The sequence below is a fragment of the Limanda limanda genome, chromosome 8, assembly GCF_963576545.1.
Source record: "Limanda limanda chromosome 8, fLimLim1.1, whole genome shotgun sequence".
Taxonomy (NCBI): Eukaryota; Metazoa; Chordata; class Actinopteri; order Pleuronectiformes; family Pleuronectidae; genus Limanda; species Limanda limanda.
The window spans coordinates 5,281,599-5,295,036 of record NC_083643.1 but is presented as its reverse complement, the minus strand read 5'-3'; the positions used below and the strand labels follow the sequence as shown (position 1 = coordinate 5,295,036).

The 13,438-nt window shown below is 46.5% G+C and overlaps 1 protein-coding gene across 1 annotated transcript in view; it reads left to right on the top strand.

The window, feature by feature from the left end:
• The window catches only part of znf423 (zinc finger protein 423), a 155,223-nt gene that overhangs the window by 37,859 nt on the left and 103,926 nt on the right, over positions 1 to 13,438 (top strand). Inside the window, 1 exon segment of the mRNA XM_061077371.1 lies at positions 4,478 to 4,678. Coding sequence (XP_060933354.1) covers positions 4,478 to 4,678 — 201 coding nt within the window.

Genomic DNA, 13,438 nt, shown 5'->3' with positions numbered 1-13,438 from the left:
AGGGTCAGAGAAAGCAGGGTGACGGCAGCCAGACTAGACATGTTGCTTATATCCCAAAACCTTCGAGCCAGACTAAGTGACAGCATCATTAGCCCGGTTGGTTTCTCAGACCATCATCTGGTTAGCATAGAGTTAGTAATTTCACCAGGGGAGAGGGTTAAATCCTACTGGTGTTTTAACAACAAACTGCTGCAAGACACTGCGTTCTGTAAAGCTTTTGAGCTGTTTTGGCGCCAGTGGAAAAATAAAAAAACAGATTACAGTTCTTTAAAGCTCTGGTGGGAGATAGGCAAGGCACAAATTCGTGTGTTTTGCCAACAGTACACCTCATACTCCACTGCCACAGCTAAAGCAGTCATTAAAGAACTGGAGGATAGCATTATAAACATAGAGGAGGGCTTAGTTGCAGATTCCACCACAGGTCAAACACTACTGAAGGAAAAAAAGTTGAAATTGAGCTCATACCTGCAGGAAAGGGTTAAGGGAGCTCTCGTGAGGTCCCGGCTGCTTCATCTAACAGACATGGATGCACCAACTGCTTTCTTTTTCGATCTTGAAAGATCAGTTGCACAAAGAAGACAGCTCACCTGCATTAGACTCCCAGGGGGCGGAATAACCACCTGTCCAGGCGAGATGAGGAGCCAGGCGTCAGCTTTTTACACCGACCTGTTTGGTGAGGAAAGTTGCTGCATGGAGTCCCGTGAGGAGCTGCTGCAGGGACAACCCCAGCTTAGCCAAGAGGAGAAAACTGCCCTCGACTCTGAGCTAACTCTGCAGGAGCTGACCGAAGCGGTGAACCAGATGGCATCAGGACGAGCGCCAGGGATTGATGGTCTCTCCAATGATCTGCTAAGGAGATTCTGGAGCATCATTGGTCCGGACCTACATGGCGTCCTTTTGGAATGTTTGAGAACAGGTTCACTTCCTGTCTCTTGTCAGCGAGCAGTAATCTCCCTGCTGCCAAAGAAAGGAGATTTGGCCTTACTTAAAAACTGGAGGCCCGTTGCTCTCCTGTGCACAGACTACAAGGTACTTTCAAAAGCCTTAGCCAACAGACTAAAAAACATTTTGGAGATGATTGTCCACAGAGACCAAACGTACTGTATACCAGATCGGACAATCATGGACAATATTTTTCTGATTAGAGATGTTATGGATGTATGTAAAAAATATGAGTTTAATTGTGGAATTGTTTCTTTGGATCAAGAGAAAGCTTTTGATAGGGTAGATCACTCTTATTTATTTGACACTTTAAGAGCTTTTGGTTTAGGTGATGGGTTTATTGCATGGCTCAGCCTATTATATAATGGTGCACAATGCATGATAAAGATGGGGACAGGGCTGACCAGACCAATCCAGGTACAGCGGGGGATAAGACAAGGCTGTCCAATCTCTGGGCAGTTATACAGTCTGGCCATAGAGCCTTTGCTTTGCAGGTTGAGGGGTAAGATCAGTGGCCTCTCGCTGCCTGGCTTCCCAGATCCCGAGTACTCCCTCATAGTCTCTGCATATGCAGATGATGTAAATGTGGTGGTCTCTAATCAACAAGATGTGTCCTCTTTACAAGAAGCACTGTCACTGTATTGTAAGGCTTCCTCTGCACGGGTGAACTGGGAAAAGAGCGAGGCTTTGTTGGTGGGACAGTGGAGCGGGCAAGCAATACCAAGTCTGCCTGGTGGTCTTGAGTGGGGGAAGGAGGGGTTAAGAGTTTTGGGTGTATTTTTGGGTAGCGATGTGTTTCTAACAAAAAACTGGGAGGGAGTGAAGGAGAAGGTGTGTGCTCGGTTGTCTAAGTGGAAATGGTTGCTACCCCAGCTGTCCTATAGGGGAAGAGCTTTGGTTGCCGGCAGTCTGGTTGCCTCGACTCTCTGGCACAGGCTTACGGCTCTGACGCCACCGAGAGGACTAATTGAGGAACTACAAAGAGCCATACTGGATTTCTTCTGGTCTGGCAAACACTGGGTTCGGGCAGCAGTCCTCTATCTGCCGGTGGTGGAAGGAGGACAGGGACTGGTGGACATCAAGTCCAAAATTGCCGCTTTTCGCCTTCGGGCAGCTCAAAGACTACTGTACAACTGTGGGCCGAGGTGGGTTGATGCGGCACGTCTGCTGCTGAGGAGAGCTGGAAGATTGGGCTACGACAAACATCTCTTCCTTTTAAGAACGGAGGACATGGATCTCACCGGGCTGACCCCGTTTTACAAGTCAATGTTAGATGCATGGCAGATTTTTCATGTCAGTAGAGAAAACAATGAAACACCTGGTTTGTGGCTGTTTGAGGAACCGCTGTTCTTCAATGACTTTATGAGGTCGGAAACACTGCAGTCTGCCAGCCTCAGAGACAACCTCAGACGAGCTGGATGCACCAAACTGGGCCATCTGATAAAGATGACAGCAACATCGGTGGATACCCTGAGAGCGAACAGCAATATCAACTCTACCAGACTGATAAACAAAGTGTTGGAGGAGGTCTGTGCCGCCCTGCCACAAACCATGAGAGTCTTTGCAAGCAACAATACTCTGTGTGACCAGTGGAGTGATGACTCGGAATACAGTTTCCCCTCCTTATTCATCAGCCCAGCTGTTGGGGAGTGGCAGGAGAGGCGTGGTCAGTTGTTGTCCTTCCCAACTCCTCACCTAGACAGCTTTCAGACTGTGGGAAAAAAGTCTGTCTACCAGACCTGTGTAAAGGTTCGTAATTTGCACTCTCTGGAAGAGATGAGAGAGTCGAGGTGGACTGGGCTATTGGAGCCAGAGGCTTCTCCGAAAGGCAGCTGGCGGGCCTTGTACAAGCTGCCCATTGAAAAACGGACAGCAGACCTCCAGTGGAGGGTAGTGCACGGGGCGATAGCTACAAACAGATACAGAGCGCACCTTGATCCGGAGCTGGGGGAGGGGTGTACGTTCTGCTCCCAAGCTGAAACACTGGAACATTTATTTGTTCAGTGTCCACGGCTGGAAGCACTTTTTAATGTGTTAAAAGGGTGGTTTCAGGGCCTGGGAGAGGTATTTTCTTTTGGTTTGTTCATTTATGGTCCGAAATATTCTGCAAAGGAAAAAGCTGTACACAACCTGGTAAACTTTGTCTCTGGTTCTGCAAAGCTAGCCATTTGGCTGACACGGAGGAACCAAGCACTGGACACTGGTAGCGTGCATCCGGCGCCAATGCTGGTTGGATTTCTGAAAGCCAGACTCAGAGTAGAACACGCCTACTACAAAATGATGGACAATTTGATGACATTTAGCCGCATATGGGCTGTTGCGGGGATTCTATGCACCCTTGGGGATGAAGGGGAACTGATTTTTAACCTGTAATTTGAGATACGACAGTTAGTATGGATGTGTGAGTGGGTATGTACATGTGTGTGTGTGTGTGTGTGTATATATCGAAAATAATCTATATGTAGTATTTATTAACCTTGTTTGGTTGCGGTGTACAGCTGGTGGCTGACGTAAGAAGTGTTTTTGTTCCTGGAAATAGAAAATAAATGGATTTTGAAAAACCAAAACCTCTCCTCTCCTCTCCTCTCCTCTCCTCTCCTCTCCTCTCCTCTCCTCTCCTCTCCTCTCCTCTCCTCTCCTCTCCTCTCCTCTCCTCTCCTCTCCTCTCCTCTCCTCTCCAGCCAGTGTCTGCAGTGTCAGTCCTGTTGGATCCTCAGCGTTTATAATGTGATAATAAGGTGTGAAAATGGAGACACAATGGAGCAGTGAGGATTGGGCCGACGCAGCCTTCCACTGGTCCCCTCACACGCTGCCAGTCTGTGACCAGGACACACATGTTCACACATTCACACACACGTTGACTGTGTTCATCATGTACATCACGTTCATTTTCTGCAGGTAAAAACAAGTTTATAAAATCTTTATCGATGGAGGAATTTCAATTCGATCCTGCTGAAATATTGAGAATATGACCTCAGGCTGGATTCAGGAAAACGAGAGACGACAACTGATTTGTGTGATGCAAGTTCAGGGGTAAAGAAAATCAGCAAGGCCTGAAAATCAGCGAGAGCAGCTTCCTCCCTTTTATGATTGAATCCTCAAGAGATTAAACATTTTAAAGGAGATATATTCTGCTCAGTTTTGTAATTTGAATTAGTGTTATTACTTGAAAATCTTGACATGCTTTCATATTCAGAAAACACAATAACTCTTGTCCCACTGTCCATTGCTGCAGCTCCTCTTCTCAGCCTCTGTCTCTAACACTTGGTTTTAGTTCCTTGTCTGTTGATGAAGCATAATCTGCTCTGATTTCCTGCTCTGGTGTGATTGGTCAATGGCTTTGATCAGCTGGCCTACTGTTGAGGAGAGAAGTCCCTTAAGACTTTGGGCTTTTTAACGTTGCACCCGTTTACATACATAAATCTATACAACACACCAGAGGAAAGAAAAACTAAAAATGTCTCTTTTTGTGTATTTCCATTGAGTCCTAATGATTATCGTTGTGTTTATATGTTGTCTGGTTGTGTGTCCTCAGACGTCCCAGCCTCTGAGCGAGAGTCCGAGCTGAAGGACGGCCACGGCCCGGGCGCTGAAGACGGAGAACCAGACGACCACGAAGATCGAGATCAGGACGACGACCTGGACGACGAGTCCATCTTCACCTGCGACAACTGTCAGCAGGACTTCGAGTGTCTGGCCGAGCTCAGTGACCACAGAACCAACCACTGCCCAGCAGGTAGGATCCCACAATCACTCTGAACATCTCCATCTTTTAGGAGTGAAGTTTGGTATCGAAGTGATTTTTCGATCTGCTTTTTAATCTTGAAGCTTTTCTTGGACTGGATGCAAAAGTTTAATCTTAAGATACAGATGAAACTGTTTCTTTGGTTCCTGGGTGACTGAACACCTTTAGCAAGAGGATTCTGTCATAGCCACAGAGACAGACTCATGCACACACATGCACACATATATACACGCACACACACACACATGCACACATACACACACACACACACACACACACACACAAAAGCCGTTATTAGTACTGGTGTAATTAATGGAGGGGCTGAAAGGAACTCGGCGGGGGCGTCTGGTTCCTACAGATTAATCCAAACGCTCACTTGACAAGCCAACACACACACACACACACACACACTCGCACACACACACACACACACACACACACTTTCTTACTTCTGCAAAGCAGTCTGGCTCTTAGCGCGTGTGTGTTTACTTTCGATAGAGGGATGAAGAAACTGGGAGGGGTGGGGGAATCAGTTGAAACTGGTAAATGACAGCGTTCCCAGAGACTGTGTAATGTAGATGATAAGACCCCCCCCCCCCCCCCCCGCCTCAGAAGCCCCCCCTGCCCCCCCGCTGGCCTGACATCCAGTCCGTCCCACCTGCTGCATCAGGGAGATGCTCAGAGATGCAGCAATAAAGAGAGATGTTTCTAAAGCGTGAGAAAGATCCATTGTCCTGTATAGTCTGATAATATTATACAACTCAAACAACACCTTCGAAATATAACAAGGATTGACTAGATTTAGAAATACGTATATAAGTGCAATGTTCTCACAGATATAACACTAGACTTGTTCCATTTAAGCCTCGTTAAGCAGCGCTGATTGTAGTTTAGAGTCAATTCAATCCTGAATCACTGAGAGATGATGTAACTCACCACACTGTACACGTCCTGGTAATTGTTTTTCTCCCGTCCTTTAACCAGGAAAGCCGTTTTTTTTTTTTTTCATCTTTTTTATTTTGCTCCCTCTCTACCCTTAACCCACAAGTAAAACACGTGCACGCCCACACACACACACACGCGCGCGCCCATACACAGAGTCATTTACTCCTGCACGCTGAGTCACATTCAGACGCACACACGGCCGCTCGCACACTCGGAGAGAATCACACCGCCAACAGCACCGGGCTGCTATCAGAGCGCGGGATGTGGCCTGTGATTTCAGCGCCGGAGTCTGGGGAGGGGGGCTACATGTTGCTGAGCGAGAAAGTCGAGGGAGGCAAGGGGGGGAGGGAGGGGGAGGGAGGGAGGGCGAGAGGGAGCACAGAAGAAAGAAATGAAATCAAATGATAAAACATGTTTTTCCCTGGAGGAGGAGTGGTTGAGATTGCAGAGTAATCCCACAGCTTGGCTGGATGCGTGTGCACTCGCATGCAGGGGGCTCGTGTGCCCGGGTTCATCTGTGTTGATGTTTGCTGTTGTGTGTGTATGGCTGTACAAGAGTGTATGAGTCTGATGTGTGTGAGAGTGTGTGTGTGTGTGTGTTTGAAGTGAGGGGCTGGACCACGGCTTTCTGGTTATTATTGAGGAGAAAGCTAAATTAAAAAACATGGACTAAAGAGTCCTTTTAAGTTCTATGGTGGAGACTCCTGGGAGCCAGTTTAGTAGGAGGGCATGGGACACACACACACACACACACACACACACACACACACACACACACACACACACACACACACACACACACACACACACACACACACACTAAAAAACACACTGTCTACTGGGGATAAACACATGCCACTCAAGATTTGCATGAGAGAGTTAATGTGTTCATGCATTTTGTAGCTTGTTGTGTACTTGTGTTAGTGTGTGTGTGTGTGTGTTAGTGTGTTGTGTGTGATTGTGTGCGTGTCCCTGAGCAGAACCAAACAGCTCAGACATCAGCCATCTTGGTTGGGGGTGACAGGCGGGGGCCATCTTGCCAGAAGGAGCTATGATGTATTACTGTAAGCTTTGCATTAGCATGGAACAAACAAACAAACAAACAAATCCAGGATTTATTTTTCTCATAAAGTTTGAAATGTAATGTCACATTAACCAAAACCTTCCCTACGTCTAAATATTGCTTCGTAAACACTGATATAAAAACTGATTTGTGAGTTTACTTTAACAGCTTCATTTGACAGAAAACTCTTATTTCTTAATTTCCCCCCAACTTGTAATAAGGATGACAAAAACAAAATCCTTCTTCTACGACTTGAAGGCTTTTTTATCGGTGTAATATGTGTAAAACACCTTTTTAATTTACTTCGACAATATGTCTACGATCACATCATGAGCATAACTCAAAAAAGCATAAAAAGGGTTGAATGGTTTTCAGGGAATTCAGTGAAATGAAGTTGCATCAACCACAAGTCTCTGGTGCTAATCACTTTCCTGAAGTCATGTTTTCCTTTTTGTCTTTGAATAACATCTGCACGTCTGTACGTCTGCGGCCCAGCAACCGGTGTGAGAATCATTAGTAGTTAGTCGTGAATTCTCCGCAGAAACAAAAACACGCTGGTATCTGTAATGCTAACTATAAACTGTTGTAGCAAATGGGTCCCGAGTTAGCAGCTAGCTTCGGCCGCATTAACCAAAACCTTCCCCGTCATAACGTCAGAATATTGCTTCGTAAAAACTGATTTGTGAGTTTACTTTTCAAATCTGGAGAATTTTAACAACTGAATATGACAGAAAACTCTTATTTCTTATCTCTTAATTATCCCCCCAACTTGTAATAAGGATGACAAAAAGCAAAATCCTTCTTCTTCTACTACTTGAAGGTTTTTTTATCGGTGTAATATGTGTAAAACACCTTTTTAATTTACTTCGACAATATGCCTACGATCACATCATGAGCATAACTCAAAAAAGGATAAAAAGGGTTGAATGGTTTTCAGGGAATTCAGTGAAATGAGGTTTCATCGACCTCCGGCTCCTGCAGCCTTCGTCTCTGGAGCCAATCACTTTCCTGAAGTCATGTTTTCCTTTTGTCTTTGAATAACATCTGCACGTCTGCAGCTCAGCAACCGGTTTGAGAATCATTAGTAGTTAGTCGTGAATTCTCTGCAGAAACAAAAACACGCTGGTGTCTGAAATGCTAACTATAAACTGTTGTAGCAAATGGGTCCCGAGTTAGCAGCTAGCTTCGGCCATAACACAGGAATGGGTCCCAGGTGCGAGAGTGAAGCACCAAGTAATTCAGTGCCACTCCAGCAGAAGGCCTATAAAGAGGCGCCATTAATTTGAGTGGAAATTGAACAAACACACATACATTGGCACAGATCAATGACACATAACTGTGTGTTCGCCCACTCAGACACGCACAGAGCTAACACATCTGGTTAATGCGTCGCCACGACAACGTGCACGAGCCGGGCTGCTCAGCTGGTTGTGTGTCCAAATGACGACAACACTGTTATTCTGCTCCACAGCTTTAAACCAGTGAGATTGCTCTGCTCTAAACTGGGGATACTCAGTGTAAGTGTGTTCTATTATTATATGTTGTGTGTATTTAAGTTGATCCTGTCGATGTTTCCAGTAGAAAAGCTTGTTGCTGTGCTCGTGTGATGGTTTTCACAGTGTGGTGGTTGCCCCAGTTGTTTCCATTGGAGCTGTAAACTGCAGTTTTCATTGTGGAAGTGTCTCATCATATTAGCGTCTCCGAGCCGGTGACAGCTGTGGGGTCGTTCGGAGGTCGTCTGTCTGCACGTCCAACGCTTTCTCCTGAATCTCAGGAATGCGTCGAGGAAATTACTTTAAATTTGGCAAAAACTGGACCCAGAGATGAACTGGTGGTGGCTGATGGTCAAAGGTCAAAGTCACCGTGACCTCAATGGTACTTTAATGAATAAATAATATCATTAATGTGCTAATTATGACTCATTGGTAGACAAATGTCTAATTGGATAAAAGGATGAAGAGATGACATTTTATATCCAAAAGGTCAAAGTTCAATTCCACTGTGATATGGGATTAGGCGAATACTACTTGACGTATTGCCATAAAACTTTGTGAAGGGGTCAGAGGTCGTCCCATTAAAGTTTGGTGCAGATCTGGATCACAGGCCAGAACCAGGAGGTTTTATTTTTCAGTTTCTTTAACTTTGCCAGACTTTCTGTTTTTGGGTTTAAACAGATCTGTGGTGAATGTAGTTGTAGTTTCAGAAGGAGGATGTTGAGCCTCTGAGCTCTACAGTGTAATACTCCACTACAGCGGCTCTTTCCAAACCTGCTGAGGTGTGTATATGCTGCATAACACCTGCACATGTGAAGTGTGTCTACCACTTTTAGATCGTGAGCATCCATATCCTGTTTTTGTACAGTAAGTGTAAGAGAGAGAGAGAGAGCGCGATCTGGGGAAGTGTCGATGGGTCTCAGTAGGAGTCAGAATATGGAGCAGAGGCTCCCTGTGGAGCGGAGGAGCGGAAAAAAACTCCTACAGATCAAATGGAGAACATTCTCTGGCCCTGCTCTGCCACATGAACACACACTGACACACACACACACACACACAGACACACACACACACGCTTCCCATTAGGGAATCCCCAAAGCTATCTAACCAGCCACAACATTCCACGGTCGGGTCCTTGTTTTGTGTTTAGAGCTTTTTAAACTCAGTCGCACTGTGTTGTTAAAACGGATTTTGTCTGTGCACACACTGTCCGTCTTCAGTTGTGTTTATAAAACCTGTCTGGTGCGTGTCAACAGTGTCCACACGCTCCTGGTGGGTGAGTGAGTGAGGAGGGCGAGAGGGCGAGAGAGCGAGAGATTGTGAAGAGATGTCAGTGAAAGCCACTTGAGGACGAAGAGGATGTGATGAGGAGGAAGACGAGTTGAAGACAAGGCTGTCAGTGACAAATAGCAAGTCATTAACCCAGCTAGTCGTAGATGGTGGAGGTGGAAAGTGGCTTGTGTGTGTGTGTGTGTGTGTGTGTGGTGTGTGTGTGTGTGTGTGTGTGCACGTGCATATTCTCTCTTTTCTGAAGGTATTTGTGAGGTCTCTGTTAATTGGGCGCATACATCTGCCCTCGTCTATTCGCCTCCCTCGCTCAGTGGGGGAGCCGAGAGATTACTAGGGAGCCTGTCTAGCTCGGAGGGAGGGAGGGAGGGAGGGAGGGAGCGAGGGAGGGAGGGTGGGTGGGGGGGGGGAGAGGAGGTAAAAGTTAGAATATCTGGGGAGGAGGTGAGAGTGGAAAAGGAGAAAAACCTGGAGCAGGGAGGAGAAGCTTGTCTGTTGGCGCCCGGGCCCTTGGGTGACTGGTTCGAGTCCCGCGGGACGCCCACCCCCCCCCACTGCTAAGCTCCCACCGTCTGTCGCAACCCGCTGTCACACACACAGACACACAGACACACACACACACAGACACACACACCTCGCTGCGTCTGTCGTCAGGGCAGCAGCTGAGTCCTGTGAGGCCGAGACTCTTATTAAAACCACAGATCACTTTCTACAAGAGAGGAGGAAGAGGAGGAGGAGGAGGAGGAGGAGGGTAGGGGGTGTAATCTGAAACAAAATTACAGACAGCCTCCTGCACTCTGGCCTGCCGCGTTGTGCGTCTGTGTGTGTGAGTGTGTGTGTGTTTGGTCCAGTAGCTGCTATCGATTGACAAAATAAATATCATGCCCCTATTCATTTCCTTTTATGTTCCCTCCTCTTTTTTTGTGCAGCTTTCATCCTCCACTCCCTCCCTCTTGCCCTCCTCCTCGTCGCCATGTGCCCCTCTTCCCTTCTTCTGCCCCCTCTTCTTCACACTTCCCTCCTCCCTCCTTCCCTCCCTCCCTCTCTTCCTCCCTTCCTCCCCTCTGTGTCTCTGTACCCGGGGGTGGCCTGAAGATTCCTGTGCTAAGCCCTTGGCATACATACAAGTGCACAACGCACACACACACACACACACAGACACACACACACACACACACACACACACACACACACACACACACACTCACACACTCACACACACTCACACACACACACACTCACACAGACACACACAGAGACACAGCTGGCTGCCGCTCAGGTTTTCCAGGGAGAGAGCAGGAGCCCGGCACCAGAGGAGAGGGGGATGGAGAGAGGGAGAGGGAGAAGAAGTGGAGGGTGGAAGGAGGGAGTGGGGGGGGGTACACCATGCAGAGAGGGAGGGATGACAGGGAGTGGGTGAGACGGAGAGAGGGGTTGTTGTGAAGTCATTTTTCATCACAGGGTTCATTCTTCACTGCGGAGTTCTCCCACTCTCTCTCTCTCCATCGCTCTCTTTCTCTCTCTCTCTCTCCTCTCCTCCTCCCGCTGCCTTCCCTTGATCCCGCTTTGTCTCTCTTTATCTTCCCCTTTTTTCCTCCTCTCGTCCTTTCTCTCGCCCTCCGCTCCCACCCCCGACGCTACCACTCTCTCCCTCTCCCTTTCTCTCTCTCCCTCTTGCCTAAACTCTTTCTATCCTCCCTCTGTCTCTCTCTCTCTCTCTCTCTTTCAGCCTAGTTTCTCCTTTATGAAATATGGATGGGAGCAGTTTTGGGCGCGCTGAGAGGTTTGCAGTCGGCGGGCGGGAGGGAGGGAGGGAGGGAGGGATGGAAGGAACTTGGGAACTGGTGAGGGAAGGAGGAAGGGAACGACTGAAAGAGAGAGAGAGAGATAGAGAGAGGAGGGAGGGAGGGAAAGGGGGGGGGGTCTGTGTCTCAGCAGACGTGCCTTGTGCATGCACCTAAACACCTCACTGAGCAATCTGTCAACATGTCAGCAACACATGTTTGGTAAAAAAAGAGCGAGAGAGAGAGAGAGAGAGAGAGAGAGAGAGAGAGAGAGCGGTTGGAAGGAGCGAGAGAGGGTGAGGAAACCTCTCCCCCCCCCTCCAGTGGGAGTAATGGCTCCCACCCGGGATCCTGCGAATGCTTTGAATTCAGCAGATTTCTATTGCCGGGTCCGTCCCCCGGGGGCGTCTTTTTACATCGCCTGCATCTCAGAAACTTGAGCCCGAGGACCCCTGGGGGCGTCCTTTCATAATGCCTGAAAACGCAGGGTTATATTGTGTGCTCTTCCCCATGGGGCTTTTATTAATACCTGTATTCACTGCCACTGGAAATCACACAGGCGCCCGCTCCAGGAAGGGAGAAAGACTCTGCAGGGACTTTCTCTCTCTTCTCCTCTCTTTTCTCTTCCCTTCTTCCCCCCCCGTCACCCCAAAAAACTTTTCCCCTCCTTCTCCTCCCCTCTTTTCCCTCCTCCTCTTCCTCCCTCTTTTCCCACTTTGACGCTCGTCCCCTTTTTTCTTACTTAATGCAAGAGTGAAAAAGAAGAATTTGCCAAAGGACACAAAAAAAGTGTGCGTGTGTGTGTGCGTGTGTGTGTGTGCGTGTGTGTGTGCGTGTGTGTGTGTGTGTGTGTTGGCACCGGCTCACCTCCTTGTATTCAGTCCTACTTTGCTCAGAGGAAAAGAAACACTCTATTAAAAATGTAACTTCCCCTCTTCTTTCTCTCTCATCTTCCCCCTCTTCCTTCTCTCTGTCCTTGTGTGCCTGTGTGTAGATATTGTGTAGTGTAAATATTTGTGTGTCTGTGTGTGTGCATGTAGATTGGGGGAAAAGCCTAAATCTATAGTCCGGCGCAGTGTGTGTGATTTTTCTCTCACTGTGGAAGGTGCAGAGACGAATCTCTCTCCAAACATTAATTATAATTTTTCAGCCAAAGGGTTTGCAGCTTCTCTCTGTGTGTGTGTTTGTGTGTTTGTGTGTGTGTGTGTTTGTGTGTTCATTGATCAAATATTTACACAGTCAGATTATAGAAATATACATTTACATATCCTTGAATAAACAACATTTGTCTGATCTCCCTCGTCAGACTTTGGATCTTAGATTTGGATGCAGTGTGTGCGTTTCAGTCTGGACTGGACTTTGCATTTCATCCAGAATGTGACGACCTCTAGATAAACTCGAGTGATGAAAGTGAAGCTTGTTGCAGGGTTATGTTTTTTTTCAGGATAATTCCAGTCAAATAAATACTGATCTGTGTGGCACAGTTTATTTGCACTGATCTTTATCATAACTTTAAACGTTAGCCTTGCAAATGAAGAGTTTTCTAGTCAGAAACTCAAGTTACGTTTCCTCTGTCACCAGATTAATTCATATTTTCATATTTTCATTTATTCATTCAGTTTATATGCTATTTCCTAGTCTAGATTTATAAACTGATGCAATCAATCATTAGTTGCAGCCGTACTTTAACAACTTACTTCTAAACTTGACTCGTTTTGAGAAGAATCCGTTTATATATAAGTTCCTTAACGTGCTCAAGATGTTCAAAATCTGTGCTGGCTCGTTAAACTTGCTTCTCAATAATAATTTGCTCATAATATGTCATGTCTTTTATCGCTCTCACGTGAAGCTTGTTGCAGGGTTTGGGTTTTTTCAGGATAATTTCAGTCCAATAAATACTGATCTGTATGTCACAGTTTATTTACATTGATCTTTTGCAACAGTCATTACTTTAAATTTAGCCTTGCAAAGCAAAAGTTGTGAGTTTTTTAGTCATTAACTTAAGTTACGTTTCCTCTGTCACCAGATAATTCATATTTTCATTTATTCATAGAGTTTATATGCTTTTTCCTATTACTTAGTTTCAGCCGGACTTCAACAACTTACTTCTAAACTTGACTAGTTTCTAAAGAAGTCCGTTTATAAATAAGTTCCTTAATGTGCTCAAGATGTTTAAAAT